We start from the raw sequence: 27,899 nt of genomic DNA, 5'->3' as shown, positions 1-27,899 counted from the left end.
TTTTTTGCACTACCACCAACACTGGACTCAAAATTAAGTTTTACAGTATTAGCAATAAAAACTTTGATGAACCTTGTAAGAAGAGAATTCAGAAAAAGATTAACAACACTTTTTACTGCATTAAAATATGTTACATGTCTCTAAAAAATAACTTATGCATTTCTGTGCATTTTCTCCTGTTTATTAATCTGTCACATTTTACTATAGTCTCTGCTAAGTTCTTTCTTTGAACACTTGAACAAAAGAGTAGTAACCACTCTTATCAGACCATTAAAACTCAACTCTTAGAACACAAGAGTTCTTGTTTTGAAGCAAAAGGCGTCAAATAAGGTTCCAAGAATTTTTATCATTACACTCAGTCAAACAAGTTAGCCAAAAGAAAAAGACAACTTTTTTTTTCCGGTATGACCACTCAAACCCTACCATTCCTCCACTTTCTATTGTTACTGCATTTAAACCTCCAACATTCTTTACCTTGACTAAATAAAGGTTTCCATTTAGTTATTTACTGTACTGTTTTACCTAGTTGCTGTCCAGGCACACTGAAAACTCCCCACTACACTGCCAAGTCTCCAAATCCACCGTTCCAGTTAATGGAAGTCTAGGTCACTCAAAACCAGAATTACAGTCGGCAATTCTGTTTAGATATACTACTTGACGTGGCATTACGTAATTGCATCACAAATCACTGTAATTGAATGCAAAGTAAATGAAACTTGAGTTTATTAAGCTTCCAATTTCTGGGAGGTCAAGAGGAACTAGAACTGCTCTGGACAACAAAAGAAAATAGACTGTGCTTACAGATCATTTTCTGCCAGATTCTTTCTTTAGGACCACTGTTTTATTGTTGCCCTTTCTATTACATGGGGGGATGTACACATTATCAGGTGTTAATAAACGGTCAGTGCCTGTACAATACATTCTACAACTGAGCACCACTTTCCGTAACTGAACAGGCAAAGAAATTACACTGAACATCAGCATCTGGCAGTATTTCTCCAAAAAAAGTGACTAAAATGGGTTTAAATTGATTAACACTATTAAATCACATCTAATATTTGATACTACATGATTTCATTACAGCTATACGATACAATTATACAAAATGTGTTAACATCAAAGAATACAACCAAAATTAAGATAGCAAACAAAACCTATATAACTTTTTTTTCTTTACAGGAAAATACTTTTGAAGTATGCATGTAACTGCCCATTCTTTTAAAGAAAATCTACCGCAAGCAAGTTATCACCCTCCAGAAAATCACACATAGCATTACTACGCATATCCCCAAAAAGTGTACAATATGCACACTTGGAAAATACAAAATTAAAAAAAATTGTAAGCAACAGGTGAGCTTCATATTCATAAGAATGTGAAAAGAAGTCCAATTTTAGCACTGTTGTATAAAGAATTGTCTTTTTTGATGCAAGTTCACGAGCTGACCCGTCCAGTTGGGGACGCACTTTACAAAACACCGTGTTCTTGAAACGGGGTTACATATCAAGGTAGAGCATCTTAACAATGTCACCTTTAAGTTTTTTGTGTGATTTCTCTTTTTTTTTTGCTTTTTATTTACTACTTATCAAAACACGTCCTTTAGTTTGTAAGGTTCTTTTTTTTTAAAATTCTTTCCTAGAAACAATATACAAAGGGGAGGCGTATTTATTTCCAATTCATTTTCCTGCAAGACGCTTTTGAGTTCAAGAATGTTCTCCTCCAACTTTCACTGGTTGTTTTTGGCCTTAGCGTGTGTTAAGATGTGAGATTTCAGGTTAGTTGATTGCGCAAACTTCTTATTGCAGCCGTCAAATGGGCAAACGTAGGGCCTGTCGCCAGTATGAATTCGCACGTGTGTGCGTAAATTGAAGTCCAGTGAAAAACGCTTTCCACATCCTTCAAATGTACACTGTTGAAAGGAAAAGATATACTCCATTAGCTAACAAAACAGCACACGTTTCCATTGTTCATTAGAGCAATATTCTTCTTCAAATCATTAGACTCCACAAACGTGAAGCCAGATGCTGAAGATTATTATAGTGAAGCTGTGAGGATCACCTGTGAACTACACCAAAAACTGCAATACTTAGGTATAGATACTGAAGTATACTATATATATTATATATACAATAGTATATCTATTTTCAAAGAGGAAGATAACTAACTTCCAGCTTACAAGCAAATGCTTTCACTAAAACCACCTGTGCATCTGAAACAGGACTTTGTCACACTGTACTACAAAACAGAAACAAGGTTTCACATCAGCATTTCCCCCTTTCAGTGATAATTTGCAACATTTACTCATTTTACCCACTTTACTTTTAAGATGGGCTTGAAATAAAAAGGAGGACATGTTCAGTAGTAAATACTTATACTGACCACACAGGATATCCAGTGTACACATTTAAGTGAATTCCTGAGGACTGCAAATCAAGTTTCTGAAATAATTTTATTTTAAAAAATAATTAAAAAAATAACATATCCTAAATGTGTATTAGAGAACACAGATATGCTCACGCTTATGAACAGCTGCAAAGAAGATTTATAAGGAGTATCATATGAAGAGGGCAGGGGACCTCTGGTGGCAGAAGCCCACGTGACTTGATATAAACAGAAAGAGATTTAGTGACTCCCATCATTTTGCTGAAAACTGATTAATATCCTCTACTGAAAATTAGTATCCTGAGTCAACTGAACAGGCCCAAGTCTCAGTTGTCCATAAGCAATAAGTTGAAAAGACGATGAGGAGAAAGAGACATTTTCTTAATTCAATAGTAACTGCAACCTTCATTGTTAAAGTAACTTCACATCTTATTTTGAAAGGCATCTCCCACATACATACGATCTGGCAATTTTTAAGAGAAGTCCATGGAAACAGTTACATGACAGACTAATTAGCTGAAGGGGACTTCCAGTTTTTAAGGTGATCATTGCCTCATCTGATTTTAGGAAAGACACAGTACCCCCGAAGTCCTATGGAAGCCAGGTTACAGTTACAGTCTACATGTGTAAATGGTGCTCCTTATGCCTGGTAGTGAACAATACCTGAAAGGGTTTCTCTCCGGTGTGAACTAGCTGATGTCGCTTTAGTTTTGAGCTCTCCACAAAGGCCTTGCCACATTCTGCACATACGTGTACTCGAGGGCCATGAGTGTGCAGATGCTTCCTCATGGCAGAGTTGTCCCTGAACATCTTTGTGCAGCCCTTAAAAAGAAGAGTGAAACTCAATTAGTAGATAAGCTAGTTCTCATGAAGAAGGTTTTATCTGCTACAGTACAAGCATATAAAATGCTTTTATATCCTGAACACTTTTGTATAAGTTGGCCCTGAAAAGAACATCTCTTACATTTATTTTTAAAAAAGCAATACAAGCAAATTAATCATTTGAAAAGCTTATAAAAAAACCTAAACACAATTCCAAACATAAAAATCTCAAACTGTCTCCTCACTTAATACTATGAGCTATGTGCAGTCAAAGGAATAATAGGACAGTCTCATGAAGAAGATGCAGCTCTGATAGAAGCAAATGAATAAACCAAACAAAAGCACACACGGTTTTAGAGGAAAAAACAAACACAAAACAAAAAACCCAACAAAAAAAACCCAAAAAGACAGAATGATAATTCATGGATACCTACAGTGTATTCTTCAATGTGCTATATTCTTAGTACTACTACAACATATTATATAGTATCTAATATACTACAAATTATTCTCTAGTACGAATTTGTATGTGCACCACTCCATCTCCCAACATTCTGTCGTCTTCCTTCTCATTTCTGAGAAGAAATGGAGCAAGAGGGTTGGTTTCCAGCACATAACTTACAGAAACTACCTTGTCCAAACTGGCAGCAGCAGACTGATCACTACCACCTTAAGACAGAGTGCCACTGCTACTACAGTTTAAACCTACAGCGTGATACTGGGCAACTGAATAAGGTGAGAGAATCTGTTGAGTTAGTGCCAACTCAATCTAAAAGCAAACAATACATTAACTCAGCTACACCATCTGAAGTCTTAACCTGGGGTCCATGCTGCATCAACACAGGAATATTGCTTATGGTTCCAGAGTGTGCTTAAGCCAGCAGTGACCTGGGGCTCTCTTTACTTAATCCTTCTACTTGTTTTTTTTTTTTCACCTTTTAGTTACAATCAATAAGTATATCTATCATATGCTTTAGAAATGTCTTCCTCGAGGTTCAAAATGCCTCATAAAATCCTACTAACAACCATAAATTCTATTTGTACTACACGTGATGCTGTTTAGACTTACATAAAACTAGTCTACCAACATCACTGTGTTATGAGGCATAAAATTTAACAACAGAACCTAAAGGAACATTAAATTGCTAATATTAAATTCTGCAGGCTTCTTTTTCAAGATTAATACATTTGAATATGCCTTATTTCTTAAAAAAGGGGAAATGTCACTTTCAAGAAGAGTTCTCCCTTCAGGGACTAGAATTTCTTCGGCTAATTTTGAAGTACTGTGCCATCATTTGTTGCATGTAGCAGAACTGGGTTTGGCAAAGCAGCACCAAAATTAACAGACCATCAACTTTTTTTGTATTTATTTCAAAGTCCCTGCTTCCCTCCAAGAGCAGCAGTTACATCTACAATATATTTCTTTTTTTAACTGCAGCCATAAATGCACAAAGCCTAGGAACACTAGAAGACAGAAAATGGAAAGATAAAACATTCTTTTTTCCCCCCTGTTCAGATGAAGTTGAAGCTATGAAAGAGTAAATCAAAGAAATGAAGGCAACATTCCTTGGTATTGTAAAGAGTAACTGTTCCTGTATTTCTGAATGCTGTATTACGATAAAAACATGACACTTGTATAATGTGGAGAACTGGAAATCAATTTAAGCACAAAGAGGAATTCAGAATTCCTTACACCATGGCAGTCAGAAAGTAGCCCTCTATTCATGCTAATGGGTACTATTAGCTATCTGCCCTGATTATTTGCTTAGGCTCACACTTAATCTAGACCAGAAGTCAGCAAGATTGTATTTGTCTTTTTTTGTGACAAACTAAGTCAGCTAACAGAAGCACTACAAAAGCTGGATAATGCAGTAAAGACAGATGCTACCAATCTAGGTGACTGGCAACATTTATTCAAGACAGAAGCTTCCCTGCTACCAGTGGCTCAGAATCATATCTCCAAGATGCCTGCTTCTCAAGATGATGCACCTTCCAGCTCTGTGGAATGTAATTCAGAGTCTTCCAATAATGCTGACTTTGGCATCTGCACCATAAATTGCTGATTCCTGATCTAGACTCCAAATCTGTCATAGTTTCCAAGCAGAGGATATATAGATCTTAGGAACGTACTTTGAACAGCTTTCAGAACATTCTTTCAAGTATGTATTCTTGGGTGTCGGGAAATCACAACAGTAAAACCAGCATGTTAGGGGCTGTGCATCATGGTTACCAGAAGATTAGGGATGCACTAACCTTAAGACAAGGAATGGGAATAATATATTATTCAGTGAAAGGTTTTTAAGGAAGCCTCTAGAGAATAATAACTAAAATACAGTTAACTGAGTGTAGTCTATTAACAGTAAGATATTTTAGTTTTTTATTCTCAAGAGAAAACATCAATACAAAATTCTGATCTACAAATTACTGTCTACTCATAAGCTGAGCACTTCACTTACTTTGTGAGGACAAGCTATCGTTCGTGGAGCATCATCTTCTTTAATTTTTCTTGGTTTCATTCTTAAAGATAAAAAAGAGAACCAACAAACATCAGTATAAAAACATTAGTAGACAGCTCTTCTCCTCTAAGTGCATATATAATGACCACATTTATCCCTCAGTGTTACATGCATTTGTGGTACTCACTTTAACATTTTCAAAACCTTCATAATAATACTAACAGTATAATTTAGGATTTGCAAAGTTCTGCTTTTCCAGAAGGACCTCTCAAATACAGAATAAGACATTTAATGCTACCTTCTTAATCCTCCATGTGGAAATAGAGGTTTTTTCCCTGACTTATACTAATTGTAATTAGGAGGTTTTGTTTGAAAACTCCATTTTTGTTGTGCCAGTACCCATGTGGCCTGTTTAGCTTCACTTCCTCTCCATCCCTGCAGCTGGACATGAAGGAGAGAGTAGATGCAATCATTCTTCAGAATTTTCACCACACACAAATCTTCAGAAGAAAACTCTACAGATGTGGGGAAAGCAGGAATCAGGCAAGTTGTGGAATCTACACAGACAACGTAGACAACCATTACAACCACAGAAATAGTCATTATTCTTACTTTAAGCTACTGTGCACATGGATTCCACTCTTGGCAACTGACTTACTCTTGGTTGCTGACAGGGATCTTCAGCATTACCTTCTGGGTGCCACTAATCTCCACTCACTGCATAAGGAGCCCAGCAAACTACTGCTTGTATGTGCTCAGTCTATTTAATACATAGTAAGACTCTTCGTAGAAAAAAAATCTTAGAACAGTGTTGCCATAACAACCACCTGTCAGAATTCAGAAGAGCCAGATGTGTGACATCACTCTGGGGAAGTGAACTGCACTTTTAGCTATCTTTATTTCTCAAACCTGTAGTGCTGTCTCCAAAAAAAAACGAAAAGAGAAGGCTTATCCCCATCTAATGGTAGAGGTAGGTAGGTGTAAATAAATGCACCCCACACAGCTGGAGATTGCCTTAGGTAAGTAATGAATTTTGCACATTCCCAAACCTTGCTGTAGAAGCAGAGCTAGTCTATTCATGTGGGTTATTGAACAACTTTTCCTGATAATACACTACAAGGTAGTTCTGTGTGACAAGGTGGTTACATATCATATCTGTAAGTTAAACAAAAGGTTTTCTGGTGTACTTTAGTCTCAACTAAACAGAGATGAGTGGCTTGAAATAAAAAAAATAATTGGAATTAATCAGAATCACTATTCTTAACATTAAGAAAGAGAAGTGTCTGTTGCTACCCAAGACAGTTTTAATCCCCATGAATTCAGTTCCTGGAAACTGATATTGAAGAACAGGGTTGGGGGAAGAGATTTCCAAGCAATGTATACATGTACTTTTTCTCATGCATTTTTATTAATTAATATGAGCCTGGCTAAACAGCAACTTCTAAACATTTAAAAAACACTCAAGAGCTGTAGGAAAAATAAGCTAAAATCCCTCCAATCTGACCACATTTGTTTCTTCACAGGCAGGGTCTATCTTCTTTGGTACTGTCACACTCCCATGTGTATGTCTGAAATCTTCTCTTTCACCTGCCTCCTTCATGTGGACTTCTGAGAGAGGACAGCAATGAAAGGTCTTGAGAGGCTGAATTAAGGCAAAAGCAGTGAAAAAACTCCCTGAGAAGTCCTGAAGACCCAGGAAAATCTTCTTAGAATTGCCAGTGGAGTAATATGTGATGGACTAGTCTCCTATGGCTCTGCCAGCTATCACTGGTCCCTCAATCTGACTCCTTTCAGTACTACAGATGCAGCACAGTTCAAGTGATTGCCTGCAGACTAAGGCACTTAGTTTCTTCACAGACATGACATTCAAACCCAAGAGTTTAGAGGTTGCTTTTGTTCTTTTCTGTAAGTGGACACTTGGGAAACTCCTGCTAGCTCAGCATCTCCAGACTACACTGACTATGCAAAGAGCTAACTGGAGAACATTGCAGTTTCCTGCAGGGTTAAAAATACATTTACAGATATTACCAGCAACTTGAAAATGGGTGTAAGGTATTTGTGTTGACAAACCTCCTCTTGCACCATCACCAGCAGCATACCTAAGATTTCATCAATTTGAGGGCAGACACATTCTGAACACAGCAAACTGCATCTGCTCCTGTACACCAGCCTCTGTATTATCTTAATCTTCCAACTACTTTTTTCAAGACTACAGACCAACTCAGTCGATCTTATTGATTAGATTTAATTCACATAATCCAATTGGAATAATGACTGTTCTGCATTTAGTTTACAGCCTGCTTGAGTAAAGTATTAAAATACCTAACTCCAAACAAGTGATTGGGATTAACTGACTGACTACACTCTCCAGTGAGGTTCCACACTCATAGTACTCCAGGTACTGAGACTATAGGAAAACACCCACAAAAGCTTTCTTTACAGTACCCCTACAGAAAGCTTCAACTACGCTTTGCATTGGATTGTCCTAATTACATCTCTGTGACTTTTACAGGAAAAGACACAGAAAGGAGCATCTGTAATGTCAAAACAGTCACACAGCAGAATGATTTGACAAGATGGGACATGAGAGAACACAGTGTTATGATTAGAGAACAAACACCCTTAGGAGACAAAGTTGGTGCCAAAACCATCTCCTTCTATCAACTTGTTAAATATAGTCTGAGTCTTCCCCCAGCCTCAAAAACAAAAGCAAAAAATTCCTAAACCCAAGGTCAGTGTTCATGACTGATAAGAATGACTAAAACCACTATTGCTCTGAAGTCTTAATTGACCACCTTTAAAGGGAGCAACTAGACCAAAAAAGGATTGCTAACAAGAGATGTGGCAAATAGCTTTAGTGGGCAGCACCTGTATTTTTACACTTTGCCTAAGATCCCACTGATCATTGCGTTAAATCCTATTCCTGACTCTTGCGTTTTGCCTCCGGTATTAAGTCAATCTTTGAGAAAGAAATGTTGCAACAGTGTCATCTCTAACAGGCTGCTGAGGTAGAGCGAGAAGGAAAATACCCTGGGCCAGTGTAGTCAGGGAGCTTGAAGAACCAACTGCAGGTCAACTGGATGGTCAGACATGGGACAGACTGGAGCATCAACATACACCTTACATTTTTCAGTTCAGTGCCTGAGCAGGTACGTAACATTATAAATGTCCATTCTGAAATAAGCTGACTTTTTAATTTTCAAGCTTTGTTTCTAAACTCAGGATTATCAGTCCAGCCAGTATACTTGAACATTTAGTCACAAAATGACAAAAAGCTCCAGCTAATAAACGAGCAGATTTTAAATCATCTCATTTTTCATGGAAGCATGGCAAGTGGGCAACTTAAGCCTAAAATGTGGAACAAGACTGTGCTTATGCACAGGGTTCCACAGACAACCAAGCTCATCAGCAAAACAGAAGCACACACTTTGACAGGAAGAGCTGGCAAATGGTGTCCAGGCTGTATCTCGGTGCCAGAGGCAGCAAGAAACTGCCGGGCCCTTTACAGACTTGGATTAAAGGCATGAGGGCACGTACACCACAGGCACAGCTATGATAGATCCTTGTGTTAGAAATGTCATCTTGCTCACAAGGCTGCAGGATCCACATGGACAATCCCTCAAAGAACTCAAACATATTAGAAAAAAAGATTTTGGTCTTACTTTAAAATTAACTTTCTGCAAAAGGAGACCAGACTAGAATCTGGGCTGTTGATCTTAATTACACTGTTGCAGGTAGCTCTTGCTGGTGGCAGTCAGACTTTTGGCTCCCACCAAGTAGAGCATCTCTACCAGCTCCATCCAAGTTTTCTTAGCCTGAAACATTAATCAAAAACAGAACTCTAACAAATATCACTATTCAACACAACTACAGACACATACATTAATACTGGGGTGGAACTTCTGAAACAGTCTCCTTTGCAGAAAATCTATTTACATGGCAAGACCAGAATTTTCATTTCTGCGGTGAATTTACATGGCCATGCTAGTAGTAGCTAACTGTGAAAATTAGGAAGTGTTCCTTTTGGATCAAGGCACTGAGATACTGCAATTAAAGGCTAAGTCTTAACTTGTACTGGGTGGGTGGAGGGAAGTAATGGGTGATAGCAGAGGGAGGAAGAAGGTGTGCAACCTAACAGCTTTACAGAATAAGCTTCATAAAAGCGCACACTCCTATCCATGCATAAGGAAGACTGAGTGAAATCGCAACAACTCAAAATAAAGAAAGCAACATTGTCACTGTGCAGTATGTGAAAGTTATATCCAATCACTTCCATTCATCTACACATCTGAACTGAAAGTACTGTACCCTGACAGAACCAATCCCCACCCCCGTCAATCTCCACAACCTACATGCTTGTCCATAGACCCAATTTTAAAAGTTAGCCACAGGAACACTGTTAAGGCTAAGAATAAAGTAAATATAATTCAAAAAACAGATAACAGTATAGAATTTCCTCCTTGTTGTGAAATCTCTTTTTTTGCCACTGTTAAGAGCTCTGCGTTCTCACATCTTTTTTTCTCCCTCCATACATAAATCTAACCTAAACAGCATTACACTCTCTCAGGCAATTCCTTTGACACAACCTAGAGGTCTCTGATGACAAGCAGTGATATTCACCCGTGCTGATGACCAAACCCCTAAGAACAACAGTCAGACATGGCAGAAATTATTCTCTCCCAGCAGTGTTACTGCCACTGCTGATCTGTTCCCTCCTCATGCCATTCCCTTTGTGCTGCCCTGCTGAGCAGAACTAACAGGAGCATCATGGCCCTGTGCTACTGCAAGAGTTCACTTGTGCTGAAGAACTCTTGAAACTGGCTAGACTGGCTTTTTGATAAATAGATAAAAGGGGAGTGGCACAAGGTGTCCCAGCAATCTATGTGCAACCCAAAAACCCACAGCCAGTGTCTTAACTGTGCTTCGGTCATACTTAGGTAGAAAAAGGTCATAAAAAGTTCTTTCGCTCCATCATTCTGGCAAAAATAATTACTAGGTTTGTTCCAGCTATGAAGGATATCATACATGTAAACAGGGAGAGTGACCTTCCAAGTGTGGTACAGAACAGAAGATTTCCCCTCCCCTAGAAGAGCACTCTGGGTAAAGCAATTGTCACTTTGCTGTCCTTTAAGCTTCTCTGCAACAAGAACAAAACCAACACAAAAGCATACACCTTATAAAGAGGCCTAAGTCATAAATCTGGGTGACCAGAATGCTTTGTCAGTTTTAAGAAGGGTGTCCAATTTCAAACGCTAACACAGTTTCCTCTCCTTTGCTTTCTAACTGTTTGGAAAGTGGATAGAAAGGAAGGGCAGTCCTCACAATGGCTCTCCCTCAGAAAAGATACCAAGAGTAGCAGAAGATAAAAGCAGGGAGAGTAAAGTTTTTACCATCAAGACCCATTACTGTGCCGATTTCCCAGCTATAGAATATTCCCTTATTTCTTAGTTTTACTGATATCTGTTTCCTGCTGTCTATAGCCAGTTCAGTCATGGATCTGTCTGGAGAACAAGAGGGAGGGAGGGGGCAATCAGGGTGTAGCCGGTTGTAGTTGGTGGCTTGCTTTGAGGGAATGTGCCACATGCCCCCACTAGAAATATCCCTGCTACCTTCCCAAGCTTTTAACACCAAGCAGTTATGATTTCTTCACAGCTAACTACTGAATTACTTGTAATCAATTTAGACTGGAATTAAACATTTTATTCCACTTGAAAGAATTTCCATTGTCCCAGTCAAAGGTATGAAATAAGGTAACTTATTAGGTTTTATGTCTTTCTGAGCACATCATTCACAATTAAGATTTCGCATTTTGATATGATTGTCTCAGAGAAATCCACCTTTTTTTAAACTGCATTTTTAAAGCATGCTAGAGAAAATTCATTACTCCTAAACCAGAATGAAATAATCTGTAAAAGGTGATAAACTGCCCAACTAGGTATAACTTATGGCAATTCATCTGTGCATTACTGAACACATCTTAATGTTCTGACACAGCCTGTTTATTCACAATGTTTCCAGTGGAATCATAGATTGCATAAAAGCTTTTCCAGGAAGAACCGTAAGAGTTCCAGTTAAAGGATCCAGATTCCTGCTATGTGACTCAATGACAAATACACTAAACCAGGTGGTGAAAGACAATTGTAGCACAACAGACAGTCAACAGCTCGCTCTGGAGTCCCACCGAGCTCTGAGCACTGATGGCCACTGCAGATGCTCAATTACTACAGTTCCGAATTATTTAAGGGCTGAAGAGTTACAGATGACTTCAACCATCAAGTCCACCCCTGCACTACCTTTCACTAACTATATCATGATCATAACACACGAACCTTGCCCAAAATCTACTACCACTAGAATTCAAGCTTAGTTTAAGGTTAACCTCAGAAATTTGTTCCTAATAATCGATGCCTAGTTTTCAGTAGCTAATTTCTACAAATGTATGGTGAGATTCTTTAAACCACCTTAATGAAAACAGGAAAGCAACCCAAAATAACTCTCTCAATTACACAAAACACACTTAGCATACAATTTTACTAGCCAGTTCACACTTCCTTATATGAGGACTGTCAAAATTCTTTTTCCAAGTAATCAAAAGTTTTTTTATTCAAAACTTTACTCAAGCACACGAAGCTACTTAACAGGTTTACAACTTTCAACTTCATGTGCTGCTCGAAGTGTTCAGAATACAGCTACTAAGAATTTTGAAATTCTGAACTGTAACACAACGAGCGATGCTTGACAATTTCAGAGAAATTTACATTAAACATTCTTTTAGCATGAAAAACTGGTTCCTTGAACCTTCAAAGCCAATCCCACACATGTAAACCCAATTTTTTCTTCCAGCTTGGCATGCAACATTTCTAGTGATATTGCACACAGGAAGATCAAAAAGACAACTGAACGGTGGTTTGGAGATATGAGTGACATGAGAAAGTTTGACAGTCATCAATTCTGACCCAGAAATCAAAAAATTTTCCTTAAAACAGAAAATGCATTAAATTTTCATGTATCTAAAATTAAGCTATCAGAACAATTTTTCCTAGGTTTTGAGTAACTTGGGGATACTGCTAAAGGATATGTCCCCCTAAGTTGCTTGTTCTATCATCATATACTTCTCACTGAAGTGAATTACATTTTATCTGCTGCATAGAAATAGATTAACAGAAAAGGGACTGTACACAAAGACCTCAATCTTTCCATCATCTGCTACAAATTCTAGCTCTGGAAATTCCTAGAACATTCCACTATGAATATAAAAAAAAAGTGATAATTTTAAAATACTGCCAGCAGCCACCATTTTCTCTATAAAAAACTAACTAAAACATTTTACAATATTCAGAAATATGCCGACAGATCTTATAGAAGTATTCTGGTCATTTCAAGAAGCCCAAATCCTGGCAACCATTTCAAGTATTCAAACCAATCTGGTGAAAAAGTATTCAGTATTTACATGGAGAATATTATGTGAGAAACTATTTCCACTTCCTAACAAAAGACAGCTATTCAGTACTTCAGTGTCTAACAGAACCAAGAGTTTCAGCATATTTTAAAATAACATACAATTAGTAGAAATATGTAATGTTTCAGAATCAGAACACTACATACACTCAAGAGTATCACTTAAACATTTGCTTTCACAAGAAAAGTGTATGAACTTTTCAGCGGGTTTTAGAGAAAAATACATTAACCTTGATAAACAACAGTAAAACAAGAAAGAGCCGTATCATTAGCTAGAGCAACACATCACTTTAGACAGAACCCTGTTTTCAGTTGTTTATGATGTGCTTTTAAACATTTTCAGATCAGATAGCCTGAAGCACGGAGCAAGACTTGCAAAATTATTTTACTAGCCTTCAAAATTCATTGTTCAATGGCTATACTGAAAATAACTGTGGGATGAGGCCATGCTGTCATTCCTCTGGCACAAACACATTGCAGAGTAACAGGAAAAACTTGTAAAAAAGCAGCAAGACCAAAAAGGTGAAACAAGAATAGATGCTGTTTCACTGAACACCAAGATCCATGAAGCCAGACCAGAACTTGTATCAACAGTCCCTGTCATCTAGTAACTACCAGGAAAAGGCACACTTCTGTACTAGGTGACTTAGGAAGTAAAAATACCACCTGCTCTAAGTGCCGGAACTGTGCTCCAGAGCTCTGAAGAACAGCCAGCTGCTAAAAAATGAAAATGAGTGTGGCTTTACACGCACATTTTGCTTTCAACATGGGTAAAACTCGTAGCAGCAGCTAGAGAAAGCTATGGCTCAGATATGTGGAGACACAGCACCAACGCTGCCCCTGCACAGAGCAGAGCAGAAGGGGAACAAGCCAGCGCTGCAAAGCGGCCGGAGCGTGTGGCATTTCCAGGGGCCGGAGCGACCCCGCGGTTGCCCTCTGGTGGTCACGGGCGGCCCCGAGCACCCGGTACCAGAGCCAGGGCCCTGCAGAGGACACTTTCAGTACCCCCAGAACAAGTTACTCCACCTCCATTTGACAGTCAGTCACCTTCTCACTCAGGTCAAGGTATTGATATGTAAACGAGGGACAATTCTGACTTACTAGAGGAAAATCCAAGCAGTAGAGTTACCAATTGTGACTGCAATTATCAGTGGCACTTCAAAGTGCACAACACATGACTCTGTGAAGAAGTTGTTAAAGACCTCGAGCTTAAGAAGCAGGTCAAAAAAAACAGTAAGTGGTTTTACAAACTAAATACTGTAGTCTAGCTTTTTAGTACTGAATAACCTGAATGTAGCATTTCACTTACGGGATCCTTCAGTGCTCAGGATTTTAAGGCTACTCACATCAAAGAAATATTCTGTCATGTAAAATCAAAGACTTGCTAGGGTTAGAAAGGACTTCTGGAGATCATCTAGTCTAACCCCTGTGCCAAGGAAGGCTCACCCAGAGTGATGCAGTCTATCGATGTATTTAGGTCCTGTCTTACCCAACAGAATTAAAGATCAGAAGTCACTGAAGAAGTGACTGCTGAATATAAACCCCACTTCCTTTAGTTCAGAAGAGAGCAGTTGATGCTAAGTCTCCTGTTTTAGAAGATAATTAAATGGAACAATAAGCCATACTAAATCTACCATTTTGCCTAACAGTTTAATTATTAAACCTGTGAAAAGAAAACCATTTTAGTTTAAAGTTCCTTTCTTCCTACTTACCTAGCAAATTCAGCCAGTTGCTTGGGGTCCGAGAGGTCAATGCCAGGTATTCCACCAGGAGGCAGTTTCTTCCCTGTCATGTATTCTGAGTAATCTGGAGGAGAATTCTCTCCAATGATCTGCTCTTCCACTACTGTTTCATGGTCAATATCTTTTTTATCATCTGAAATACACAAAATATTGAATTCAGTACTTACTAAAGATCAAAACAGCATATAAGTTATTAGGCTGCATCTCAATATAAATTCACTAATGCTGCACATTTAAAAGAATACACTGCACTTCCAGATCTCCCCCGTAATTGTGAAGAACAAAAAGACAGTTACAGCATGAAGAACACAGGAAGAATACAGTGGGTGAGGAGAAGAAGCAAAAGTTGCATATCTACTTATATACAAATACAGAAATAAGTAGAACAATCCTATAAATATTGGCTGCATTTGAAAGATAATGTACTTTTCCTGAAACAATGCCTAAATATTCAATTCCCCGAACTCTTCAAGACTAATCTTCACCATACCCTCTTTGATACTCAACAGCAGTCCGTAACTCTGGAATTCTATCAGAGGAGTGGCAGACACTTACCCTATGATGTCAGGACTACTGATCTTTACTTCAAGTCTTCAGACCCCTTGACCTCCAACAGAAGTGTCACAGAGGGACAAGAAATTTAAAAATAACTGCTAATGTGCTTCAGCACCTGCCTGTAAAATTAAGGTTTTTAAACACTTGCAGACTGGTCTGAAAGAAAACAAAAACTTAATCCTGTGTCTCTCTCCCAAGGGGGCTTCTTCCTTCTGTGGCAAAGGCCAGTCTAAGTTCCTTCCCACTCTACTATGCAAACAGCAGGCTGGAATTATTCAAAGCTTTGATCTACAAGCCAGTTAAGATACTGCTATTTTCTCTGCTCTAGAGCTCCTCCTATGAATTTGTGCTCAAGGACTGCAGCGAAATCATGTGGAAGACCTGCTGTTGCTGTCTACTCACATTTAGACCTTAGAACATGCAAGACACAATCTTTTCTCTCTCCTATTTCTTTTGTAACAGAAACCAAAATTCACAAAAATTACAGAGAACAGAAACATCCACCTATGTTCCTCACTGAAATGTCACACCAATAGAAAGACAGATACAGCACCTATCCTGTTTTCCACCCTCAAATACACCTAATGCAAGATATGTATATGGTTGTAACTGCTCAATGTAATAAACTTGAAAGTACACTACTTCTCCTACTATGTGTATGGGGGGCAGATTCTGGAAATTACTTTATACACAAGAGGCTTTACAAAAATAACAGGAAGTTTTATTTTACGGGTAGTGTTTAGGCAATGAAAACACAAGGTGGTAGGGCAGAAATAGTATTTCACTAATTAATAAGAGAGACGAAAACATAAGACAGAAAACAAGAGGAAAGGTTTTGGGTTCCTTTCCCCTAAACAGAAACACAGGAAATAACATTAGTCATTACTCAGTAACTCAGGCTAAGAGAGAGAGGACAAGATATATGCAAATAAAGGACATATACTAAGCACAAATTTGTATTCAATTTGTAATGCCTGCTTTTAAGGTTTGCCACCGAGCTATTTCTAGAAATGTTACTGCTAGTTTGGGGTTTAATCTGATCTACCAGATCAAATAGCAGTTCATGTATATTCCATGGTGAAAGAAGAAAACAGACTCCAACGCTGCAAAGACAGAAGTGTAAATAAGAAAATACTCTCTGCAGCATTACATTCAAAATAAACCTCAAAATCGACTATTTGAACCGTTTTTATTCTCATCTAGTTTTCTCACCACACTGTTTCAGCCTCTTCCAGTGCTTTAAAGAAAGCAAATGAATTTACTTTAAGCGAGGATTATATGTTAAATTTTACAGCACCTGAAGGAGTTACAAATTCAAGTCAAAAAACTTTCGATTTGGCAACATTTTTTTCTTCCAAACAGAAACTTGAAAAAAGATTATTAGCAATGCCTACACAGGCAGAAAAGACATGAAGCCCAGAAGGGCACAGAATTTCTGCAAAGCTAAAAGCAATGCCTTCTCCATGCTGTGGACTAGAATGAGATCAGCTGCCTTCAGTGTAGCCATTTCAACAGCTACCCAGAACTTGCAGTTTGACTGTTTGATGACATTCATAACATAGACAAGTTTTCATTTCCTGCCTCAGATCAGATGCACGAGTCAACAGGGAAATTTTGTATACATTCCTAAAGATCTTCTTTCCTTCCCTACTGCAAAGGCTCACTATTCCACAGTGCTTTCTTGCTATTTGAGGACCAAACTAAAAGTCAGCCTTCAGTGTCCTTACTTCCCAAAAGCCTGCCAACAGAAATCAGTTCTACAGCTATTTAATTCCACAGACTACTGGAGCAAAACACAAAAAACTATGAAAATATTGCTTTGATAGAGTAGAAAATAAGAGAAACTATTGTTTAGTATATTGACAGTTATGTGAAAATAAAAAACAAGCACATTTTCCTATACCAAAAAACTGCATCTCTACAGCAGCACACACCTCCACTTCTAAAAATGAATTTAGACCAAAGTAATAAAATACAAAACAGTTACCTTCAAGTCTTATGTCAGGCTAATACTTTTGAAAAAGTAGCAACAGACTTCAATAGCTCTTTAGTATCCAGACCATCCTAGTTACAGACCATGCTATGACAATATCAACTCACTGGGAAAACAAAACAAAAACAACACACAAAAAAAACCCCTTGGAGGAAGTCTGGAAATAGAAAAACTTTACTAATGTCCTCTATGCACAAATTTAGTTTATTTGTGATGCCCTACCAACCTAGACTAGGCAGCTCAAAGTCTGGAGGGTAAAGTGCAAGCAAACTTTCACTCAGGTTGACAAGTTAACCAATAATTCTCACTGCAAACTGGGTAAGTTGACTGATGTTTTTTGCCTTCAAGCAAATCCCGATGCCCGCTACAGGCAAATTACTTCCCGCTTTTCCTCTCATGAAGCACTGGAGAATCAAACATATTGCATCCAAAGCAAGGCAAAACACAGACACAATCCTGAAATTACAGTGACACCTCTAGATAAGTGCAGTACAAATAAGGCATAGTAACTCCATGCAGTTTATGCCCAAGCTAACCTAATCTGGATGCCACCCATGCAAGCTAAATATGGACAGAGCCATGGAGCCAGCCAGGAAAAGGAAATTAACTGCTACGTACTATCTGATCCACTGTTTTGTCCCTTAAAACCACTTAAGAGTAGAGCAAACTCAAACATAAAGCATTGTGCTCAAGTGTGTATCTAGCGCTATTCTTACAGATCTAATGCAGCTTTCTGTTATGAACTTGGAACACAATTTTAGTCTCTCTCTTCTGAAAGACAGAGAGGATCTGAACACATCAACTACTTATTTACCATCTTCACAGAAACATTCACTACCAGTCACTACAACAGCTACGTCCAATATTCATCTATCTCATAAAGCTGTAAAATACTGGTTTGTTAGAGACACCACAGATATTCCCCTAGATGCTTCTATGCCAAATTACATTAAGATAGGTACTTAGACTAAACTGGGTTTTTCTACACCCCTTTTTAGAGCACATACCCAAACACATCTTCATGTTGCGTCCTTCCATCTGCACTACTCTCATGCCGTATATACGGGCAGTACACAAGTCGAACCGGATCCACTTAGGCCCTTCAAAGCAACTACTTCAAACATTTTTTTACTGAGATCAGTGAAAGTTCACTGTTTTAGCAAGCCATGTCTTTTGACTACCGGTGAAACAGTCAGAGGTTTTAAGAGGACTAAAAGTACCAACTGAAGTAGGAAGAAGCAAGATTACTGGGATCAAACTAATAACTGCAGATTCAATGACAAAACATGGTAGAATCTGTTTCCCAAGACTTTATTGATCATGCTTTGCCTCTTATTACCACGCTTTCTCCATCTCTTGCAGATTTTCTGTTGCGCAGAAAATCCACGCACCTCAGAACCCACTACTTCATGCATTTCTACACTAACAGCTAGCTCCAGCTCATGGCTCTGGAACTCCCCAGCTTTCTAATATGACGCTCTTAACTCTCAACCCAAGGAGTCCTGTCAATATTTTTGCCTCAGTTATTCTTGATTTTAGCCATCGTACTCCACTTTGAGATCCCCAAATCCTGAGCCATCCTTCTCCTCCTCTTTTACCAAGCAGAGAGAAAGGACTATTATTCAATCAGTTTTCCACTGTGGAAAACAGGGTGCCAAAGGGAACTCAGGAGGTACACCTGGCAGCAAAGTAATGAGACCTTATCCTATAGCTTCCTCCTCAAGGTGCCAAGTTAAAAGACATTTTACTTACCAGCTAAAAGGATGAACAACATTTAAGCTTAAATTTTCTTTTTATGATCACACAGTTTAACACACTGGCTTTCAGGAACAGCTGAGAAGCAATTACATGATAAAGGATGTGTTCAGCAACTGAGCAGTACCAAGGTACTGTCATAACAGCTTGGTTATTGCTACCACACTGCAATCTCCCCAGGCAAATTAGTTCATTGGTCATGTTTGGAGGCAAAGAACTGTAATTAGCTTGTTAAATAATACAGTTATTTAGCAGACACTTCTGAATGGTAAAATTCTATTTTGCACAGTATGTCATTTTTTAACCTAATCGGCTGCTAGGTTACTTTCCCTCCGACGTGCCTTGCATACAGATGGAGAACAGGTTCTTCTTTCCCCCTGTCACCCATCTCTCATTTCACACCACTGAGACATGAACTGACAAAAACAGTGCATATATCAATAGTCATCATCTGACTTCAGCATTTATGAGACACTGTGCTGAAGCACTATGACCTTCTGAATGGTCAGCATATGAGCGACTCAAGCGTTCCAGGGAAGGATCCAGTAGCAAGCTAGAGGATTCTAGTTTGAAAGGTGGGCTAAGAGGCAAATGAATTATTTTAGATGGTGAACCACATGCACATATTTCACTTTCAAAACTGAAAATACATTTAAAATAGACACAGGAAAAGGTCCATCTCATCACTGGAAAAAACATCAGGGCAGACTCAATACTTACAGATACCAGAAGCCTGTATCATAGTCTTAATCAGAGTGAGAAATAGATTGTCATCTTTCCACCTCCATTATGAAAAACTTTCATATAAGAATCTCATTACCTATCTGTCATCACAAAGCATTTTGGCTATCCTTGATCCAGGTCCACAACTGAACTAAATGATTTATCTATCATTTATATTCTATAAGACAACTGGTCAGATAGCAGATGGCTATTTTTCTCATCCCTGCCATCTGATGAAGTAAAATGAAAACCCTCCTATATTTTTTGAGACATTGAGGTTTTTTAAGAGGTTTTGAAGAACTTTCTAGAAATCCAACATGAACTCCCCAAGCTTCCAAATGTGGGTCCACAGCACAGGCTTCCTGGATGATCAAAAATAATTTTCAAACCATGCACGTAACTTCTGCATCTTTGTCTTTCCCATCTAGGGATAGGATACTTGAGCAGTTTAACATCTGTGGGCAATGTTTGGTTGTGCTATTTCAGTCTTAACTTGCAGACTATGCTAACAATAATAGTTTAAGCCAACACCTATTTCAGGTTTGAAAGCTTGACAGCCATTACCTAGAAGCAGATGTAGTTACACTAATACTTTTTCCCCACTCAAAATTAAGCCCCAACTGCTTGAAATTTCAGTATTTGGCGCAGCCAGCATTTAAGCACCACCTTCCAAATGCTCCTGCATGTAAGAATCAGTTTAGCAAGCACCATCTGACAAAGTGATTTCTCACAGTCCTTCCCCACCCCCATTGCTATTGTGCACCCAACCTGGAGAAAGTCACTAGAGACAATGATTCAAGTTGAATCCAGCAAAGGCACAAATAAATTCCACTTGATAAAAATAATTTTTCTAGTACAAATTGGGATGTCTCTCTTGGAGAGCACCATTAACTTTAAACAGTTTTCTGACAAATATTAAGACAGTATAAACACACTACAGGAACATGATTGAAGTATCCACCAGATACACCTCTTCAACCCTTTCAGAAATATAGCACCTTTGTTCACTTCTTATTTTCACACATGAAGAAAAACAAATAATTCTATTCTGAAGAACTGAAAAGCTGATCTGAACTAGAACAAAGCATTCCTGTTTCAAACTAAACACTTTAATTATAGGTCACAAGTTTGATATCACCATAGATACCAAGGTGATAAGAGAAGTTATGGTAAATCTAAATCGTTGGCAACAGGAGTACTGCAACTTCTAAACAACCACATAACAAGACGACGACTAAGTAGTTCCCTTTAGTCGCATTGCTATATATTTCACAGATTATTTCTACACATTTCAAAAGGTGTTACAAGACACGTTACACTCAATTTCAAGACAAAGACTTATGATTGGTTAAATTTGGTACCACCCATGTACAAGCTAATATAGTAGCACCAGCAAACAGTAACAAGGAATTAATTCACATTGTCTTCCCACACTGTGGTGAGCAAAGTGCCCTTGGTTCCTGATTCAAAAACCCATGCACAGCAATATAGGGCTCATTGTTGTATCTTAATGCGTGGCCTTATTTACTGTTCGTCTTTTGATGAACTTTTTGCTAAGCATTTAAACCAGTCCATTACATCAGTGTGCAAGCAAGTCTTTAATTATGCTAAAATACAGATGCAAAACTGCTATCTTTTTTCAAAATAAAGTATGCCTGATTCTGCAGGGAAACTTTAGTACTACTACCTTTTTGTAAGTCAGTGGTTTTGGTTTGGTTTTTTTTTTGCATTAATTTAGTCTGGGGGTTTTTTGTGGGTACTTGGGGTTTTTTGGGGTTTGCGTGTGTGTGCCCCCCTGTCCCAAGTACTGTTTCTTTTGCAATTTTTCTGGAAATTTTTCTGGATTTGCCCTCTGAAATTTCAGGAAAGAAAAGATAAAGCCACAGCATTTAACCACTTCAGGCCACTTCTGTAACATTAAATAAGTTACATATGAGGCGTTAAGAGCCTGTCCAATATGCTCAGTAAAATTTCAGAAGATCTCAACTGATCAGGCAGTTTGAAGCTGGGGGTGTGTGCATGCACGCACACGGGGAGGGGAGGTCAAACTCTAAGACTGTGCTTTTGCCCATAGATTTGATTTTGCTTTTGGAGGGGCTTTTTTGGCATTAGAAGTGAAATCAGACTAGGTATTCATTCTTCTGCACCATGGATACAATTGAGTTGAATATAGCAATGCAATTCAATCTCCAGTAAATTATAAGTGGATATCATTCCCACTGAGCTTGCACGGTCATGCTCATAAAGAACAAAACCACCGAAATCAATAGGGCTATCCCTGATGTAAAAGCTGTGTACATGGGAAGAGAAGCAAGTTTATTGATTATACACATGCTTCACTTCAGCCAAGTAATAATCAGCATGCAGAAGGTCTAAGGAAGCATCCTATCAGGCACTCTGAATTTCCGAGTGCAAATGCATGCTAGAAATTGTCAATTGATCTCAGCAAGGTCCTGTATCCTGCCAGTTCATGAGTCATACAGCCACTTGCATTCAGCTACCTCAGGCAGCATCCACAAGCCAGAAAACTATATTAATTTCTATTATCTTTTATGTTTCTTGGATGGTCAGTTCTAAGAAAAATACCAGCAAGGGAATTTATTCAGTTTTCACACAGTGACACAGAAGCATAAAAAACACCATCCAACTAAATATTAGTTGGGAAACTGTTACATGTTCTTTTCTGTTCATCAGGAAGCAAAGAATTTTGATTAAACTGACCGGCTACCAACTGACTACATGTCAGTAGTGTCAGATATTCCGTCAAACTTACTAAAGTAATCACTTGTATTTAAAAAGAGAGTAAAAGTCTGAATCACCACGCTTGCCACCTTTTCAGGCAGGAGAATTCAGTCATCCAATACACTTTCTCTTCTACGCTTGCCTTTCTAACAACAGCTGGTCATTTGCAAACATCACAGAGTGCAAACATTTTAGACATCACTACACGCTTTTAAAAATGCAAAAGAGCACAAAAATTACGATATGCAAGACAGATTACCAACCTACTATTCAAAGAGTATGCACCAATTTAAACGTTACATGAACTCATGCTATTTGATCGCTTTTTTCTGCATTTACATAACTTAAGGACAGAACTATTGATGACAGAGACTTACTGCCAGCAATATATTTTTGTAAAAAGAAAAAATAAAATAAAGTGGGCAGGGTAGGTACCAAGTCAGGCTCACTCGAAGTCCCACAGATACTAAACCCCTTCAACAAGATTTTATTCCCTTTAAAGGACACTCCCACAAAAAAAAAAAAAAAAGAAAGGAAAAAAAGGAAAAAACCCTTCTCAAAAAAACACAATCTCACACGACACGGACTCTCTGCGACTACTTAAAAGACCTATTTAAAGCTTCAGACCTAGGCGAGGGAAAAGCTGGACGGTTTGCGAGCGCCAAGCAGGAATTGCCCCTTTCCTGCCCGCGGCTCTCAGAGACGGAGGTCAGCCTCAGGGCCGCCCCTCCCGGCTGTCACCCCCGGCTCCCCGCGGGCTCCGCAGGGACGGTGGTTCGCGGCCGTCCCCTCCGAGCCGGCGGGAGGCGCGGGCAGCCCCGCGGGGGCGAGGAGCCGCTTCCCCTCGCCGGCACCGCCGGCTCCGGGCGGGAACGCCCCACCCACCGCAGCGGGCCGGGGCCAGGCGGCTCCCGGGCGAGCTGTGCACGGTATTTCGGGGTTCGCCGCCCCGCGCCGGGAAAGCCGCGGGGCCAGGGCGGGCGGGTCTGTGCCCGCGCATCGCGGTCATGGCCCGGCGCACACGCTTCGCCCGGGGCCGCGGGCCGGCAGGGAGAGGAGCCGGGGAGGGGCGGCGGGCCGGGGAACGCGGGGGGAGAGAACGAGGACAGAGGGCGGCGGCGGCGGCCGGGGGAGGGGAGGGCGGGCGAGGGGCTGGCGCGGAGCGGGCCCCGCGGGGAGCGGCGGCGGGGCGGGGACGGGGGGAGCGCGGGGAGGTTCGCCCCGCACCCCGCCTCCCCCTGCTGCAGAAACTACGCCATTGCGGCCTGGCCCGGGAGCCGGCGGCGCTGCCGCCCGCCCGCGCACCCCCCGCCGCCGCCATCTTGGCGGCCGCCGCCATGTTTGCCTCCTTCCCCCCGGCGCGGCCGGGCCGAGCGGCGGCGGCAGCGCAGACCCCGCCATCTTTTCGGGGAGCCGCCATACTTGCCCTGGCGATGAACATGGCGGCGCCCATCGCACACACCAAAACATGGCCTCCCTTCAAAACAAAACTGTCCCGGCCGCGCCGCGCGGCCCCCGGCGGGGCCCGCGGCCCGGGGAGGGAGGGGTCCCGGCGCGCACTTACCCGAGGCCCACATGGTGACCGAGAACTCCCCCTCCAGGGTCTTGATTTGCACCTGCTTCTGCTCCCATTTCCTGCCGCCGCCGCCCTCGGCCCCGCCGCCGCCTCCCCCGCTCAGGTAACTCTTCTTGCTGCTCTTCTTGCCGCTGCCGCCCTTCTTAACGCGGCCTCCACCGCCGGCCGAGGAGGAGCCGCCGCCTCCGCTCTTGCTGCCGGCGGCGGCCACGGTGACCAAGGTCTGCTCGATGTACTCGTCCTCCCCGGCGGGGGCCGGCACCGGGATGAGGATCTGGTCCTCGAACCCGTCGTCGGCCCGCAGTCCGTCCGAGTCGTCTCCCCCCACCACCTCCTCGCGGGTCTGCACCAGGATCACCTCCTGGTGGTGGTGGTGCAGGTGGAGCTGCCCCCCGCCGCCGCCGGCCGCGCCGCCGCCCGCCCCGCTGGGGTCCCCGTCCGACACCAGCGGCTGCAGCGCTATCATGGGCTGGTGGTGGTGGTAGTGATGGGGCGGGTGGTGCGGGCCACACTCCTCGCAGCACTCGTCCTCCTCCTCCTCCTCCTCGTCCTCCTCACCGCCCACCACGGTGGTCTCGATGGTCTCCACGGGGATGGTCTCCACCTCGATCTCGTGCAGCTCCACGATCTCGGCCGGCATCTCCGAGCCGTCCGTGGCGATGTACAGGGTGTCTCCCGAGGCCATGGCGGGGCGAGGGGGCGCAGAGAGAGCTCCGCGGGAGGCGAGGGGGCTCCGGTCCGCTCCCCTCGGCGGATGGTGGGGCTCGGGTTCCTCTCGCCTGCCCTTCTTCTCCTCCTCCTCCCCCTTCCACACAAACACCAGCGACGAGCAGCAGCGACAGGCAGAGGGAGGAGGGAGGGAGGCAGCGCCGCCAAATCCCGGCCGCGCTCCCTCGCGAGATCTCCGCCGCTGCCGCCGCGACGGGCCCCAGCCCCGGGAGGGCGCTGCGGCCGGGCCCCGCCCCCTCCCCACCTGCGCAGCCAATCGCCGCGCCCGCTTCGCCCAATTCAGTGAAGTAGCCAATGGGAGCGCGCCGTGCCGCGGCGCCCCGCCTCCTTTGGGTGCCGCCGGCCAATCGCGGGGCGCTGCGAGCGCGGGGCGCGCCCCGGGACGCGGAGCAGCCAATGGGTTCGTGGCGGCGCCGCCCCCTCCCCGCGCGGCCCGCGCGGGGCCCCGTGCTCCGCCCTGCGGCCGCCAGGGGGCGCCGCGGAGCGCGGCCGGTAACGGGCGGGGCCCGCGAGCGGAGTCCCCGCGCGGGCACGCGCAGGGCGCGCTCCCGCTGCCGGTCCCGGCTGAGCTTTGGGCTGTCGGCAGGGCCGGCGCGTTGGAGCTTTACGGCTGAGTTGTTACTGGCGCTTGGGAATTGTTCTCTCTCCTGAGAGAGAAAATTTCTTCTCTCTCCTTTTTTCCTTTTCTCTAGAGGGTGGTTCGTTCCCCACTGCTTTTCTGCACGCTTGGGCTCAGGATGCGCCCGGACACGCCGGTGGCTGGCGGGCCGCCGGGTCCCGGTGCTGGCGGGAGCCCGGCCCCCACTCACGGCCGGCGGCGGCGATCAGCAGCCGAGTGCGTGAACTCGGTCACCCAGAACAGCGTTTAAAACAATCGATGCATTGCGATTCAGTCGCTGCACAAAATTCCAGTACGTAAAGCGATCCCCTCATTTACAATATCAGGTGTAGGTATTTGCCTTAATTATTAACGCACCGCTCCATCTCCAAACTCCTCACCCCCTCGAACAGCACAGCCGTACGTGCTTTGCAGATGCAGCAGCTCCCTGCTCCAGTCACACTCCACTGACTTCCCCTCCTGCCAACTGCCGCAGGACATCCCTTCCTCACCCTGCCAAGGAACTTCCCTGCCTGTAGAGGTGCCAAAGGAAAAGTACCACTCGTTAGTATTTTGCATTCATTTGGTTATTGGCTTCGTAAGGGTCAGGCCTGTGTGCATATGAATCAGGAGCGGTATTTGCAAGGAAACCGATCTCTGCCTTGATACAAACAAGCAGATGTGAAAGTGTTATAAGTAGGAGGTGCAGAGCCACGGTAATTATAAAATGTTCTCTACAGGTAGTGATGAAAAGTCCTTCAAAAGGACTGTATAATATCTTCAGTCAGAGGTTAATGTACTGGCAGCTCTACAACTATGTACATCTAAAAAAACCCCCAAAACCGAACAAGTCTTGAGTTATACAAAATAAGTACTACCGAAGGTGAGGATTTTAAAATGTGTCTCATAGCCCTTCTGTACTCATGACAAGATCCTCTCCTGTTCCTCATTCCTTCTTTTTTTTCTGCTGTTACATCAGCTTTCCTTCCCGTTTTACGTTAACTACAAGTACAGATTTGCCTCGTAAGTATTTCCAAGGCTGCTGCAAGTATGCATTCCATTTTTACCTTCACTTCTCACTACACCACTGTTTTGTTTGCTCATGTCTCAAATTGCCATGATATAAAAACTGATCAAAGATTCCTGCTAAAAAACACTTTTTTCTTCTACCTCAGCATCAAGTGTTCTCGAAGTTAGTCTAGCTCAAGTCTCAAGACACCAATAGCTTTGGCCTAGTGATGAGATTAGGAAATACTTTCCTACTAAGTATTAGAAATAGCAACAAATTTACATAACTTGTGGAGATCTGGGAATTCCTTCTCTCCAGTCATACTTAGCATTCCCATTTTAAGAAAACTTCAAGATGTAGTTTACATTGTAAAATTCTCATAAACTGAAAGGCAGTTTTTAGATCCTGTAGAGAGATTTCCATAGCTTTACATGTAAATTCTGCCCCTCTGTTTATAGTTGGAAGGTCATGTGTAACAGTGTAGGAAAAATAGTAGCTTTTAAAAATAAGATTTCAAAATTAGAATGAAGTCTCCCTCCATAAAAGTTAAATGTAATAAAAACCACAGTGAGTCATTATGGAGTTCTTTTTTTTCTTGCCTTTTTTTTTGGGGGGGGGGAAATGCATAACTTAGTTATACTTTGTATTGTAAGCTTGCATAGAGAAAATGTTAATGTCACCTACGTGTTGCACTGAGTCCTGCTCTTGAATTCCCACCAGAACTGACATTGCCTTCAGAGCAAGTGAGATTAGGCCCTTGGGGTGAAGGGTGAAGGTTTTATTTTGGTGTTAGTGTATTTGTCAAATTTAGGAACAAAGTCATGAGTCTCTTTCATTTATCAAGATAAAATTTTTGGTCCAGGTCAATGATAATAGTTTAATAATCTTGCACAATCTCATTTCATTTTTGTGGTGTGGTTTTTTTGTTGGTTTTTTTTTTGTTTGTTTGTTTGGGTTTTTTCTGCAAACAATTATACAATTTTGGACAGAAAAGACACTTTTAAGTTTTTAAGCATCAGAACCACCTTATTTTGAATGTTTTCTGTTTTTTCCCTATACTTTGGCTTAAAGCCAGTGTTTTAATGTTTTGCTGCCACATTCATATTTCATTATTTTTCTGTGAAAAATGTTACATGATACAAATATTCTTCATCAGCTCTGTATTTTCTTTGTTATACAGTTCTCTTTATCCTGAATAAGATGTTTTGCTTAACTAACATTGTTTTTCATTAACTGCTTGACAAGAACAGCAATAAGGAAAAATAAAGATGTGAAAGCTGCCCGGTGAAAAGGTATTTAAAAGAAAACTTTGTCCCCTGTCCAAATAGCAGCAAAATTTTCCCCCTTGATAATGTCTTATC

General features: G+C 41.5%; 1 protein-coding gene across 1 annotated transcript; it reads right to left on the bottom strand.

The window, feature by feature from the left end:
* YY1 (YY1 transcription factor) lies at positions 1-25,261 on the bottom strand. The gene is made up of 5 exons (XM_027673969.1): positions 24,191-25,261; positions 14,829-14,991; positions 5,659-5,719; positions 3,044-3,202; positions 1-1,907 (listed from the first exon to the last, which is right to left on the bottom strand). The coding sequence occupies exons 1-5, from the start codon at positions 24,885-24,887 to the stop codon at positions 1,725-1,727; spliced, it is 1,263 nt and encodes a 420-aa protein (XP_027529770.1). The 5' UTR covers positions 24,888-25,261; the 3' UTR covers positions 1-1,724.
* Positions 25,262-27,899: the final 2,638 nt, after the last annotated feature.

The sequence above is a fragment of the Neopelma chrysocephalum genome, unplaced genomic scaffold (genome assembly GCF_003984885.1).
Source record: "Neopelma chrysocephalum unplaced genomic scaffold, ASM398488v2 Primary Assembly neopelma1_24, whole genome shotgun sequence".
Classification (NCBI taxonomy): domain Eukaryota; kingdom Metazoa; phylum Chordata; class Aves; order Passeriformes; family Pipridae; genus Neopelma; species Neopelma chrysocephalum.
This window is presented reverse-complemented; position numbering and strand designations above follow the sequence as displayed.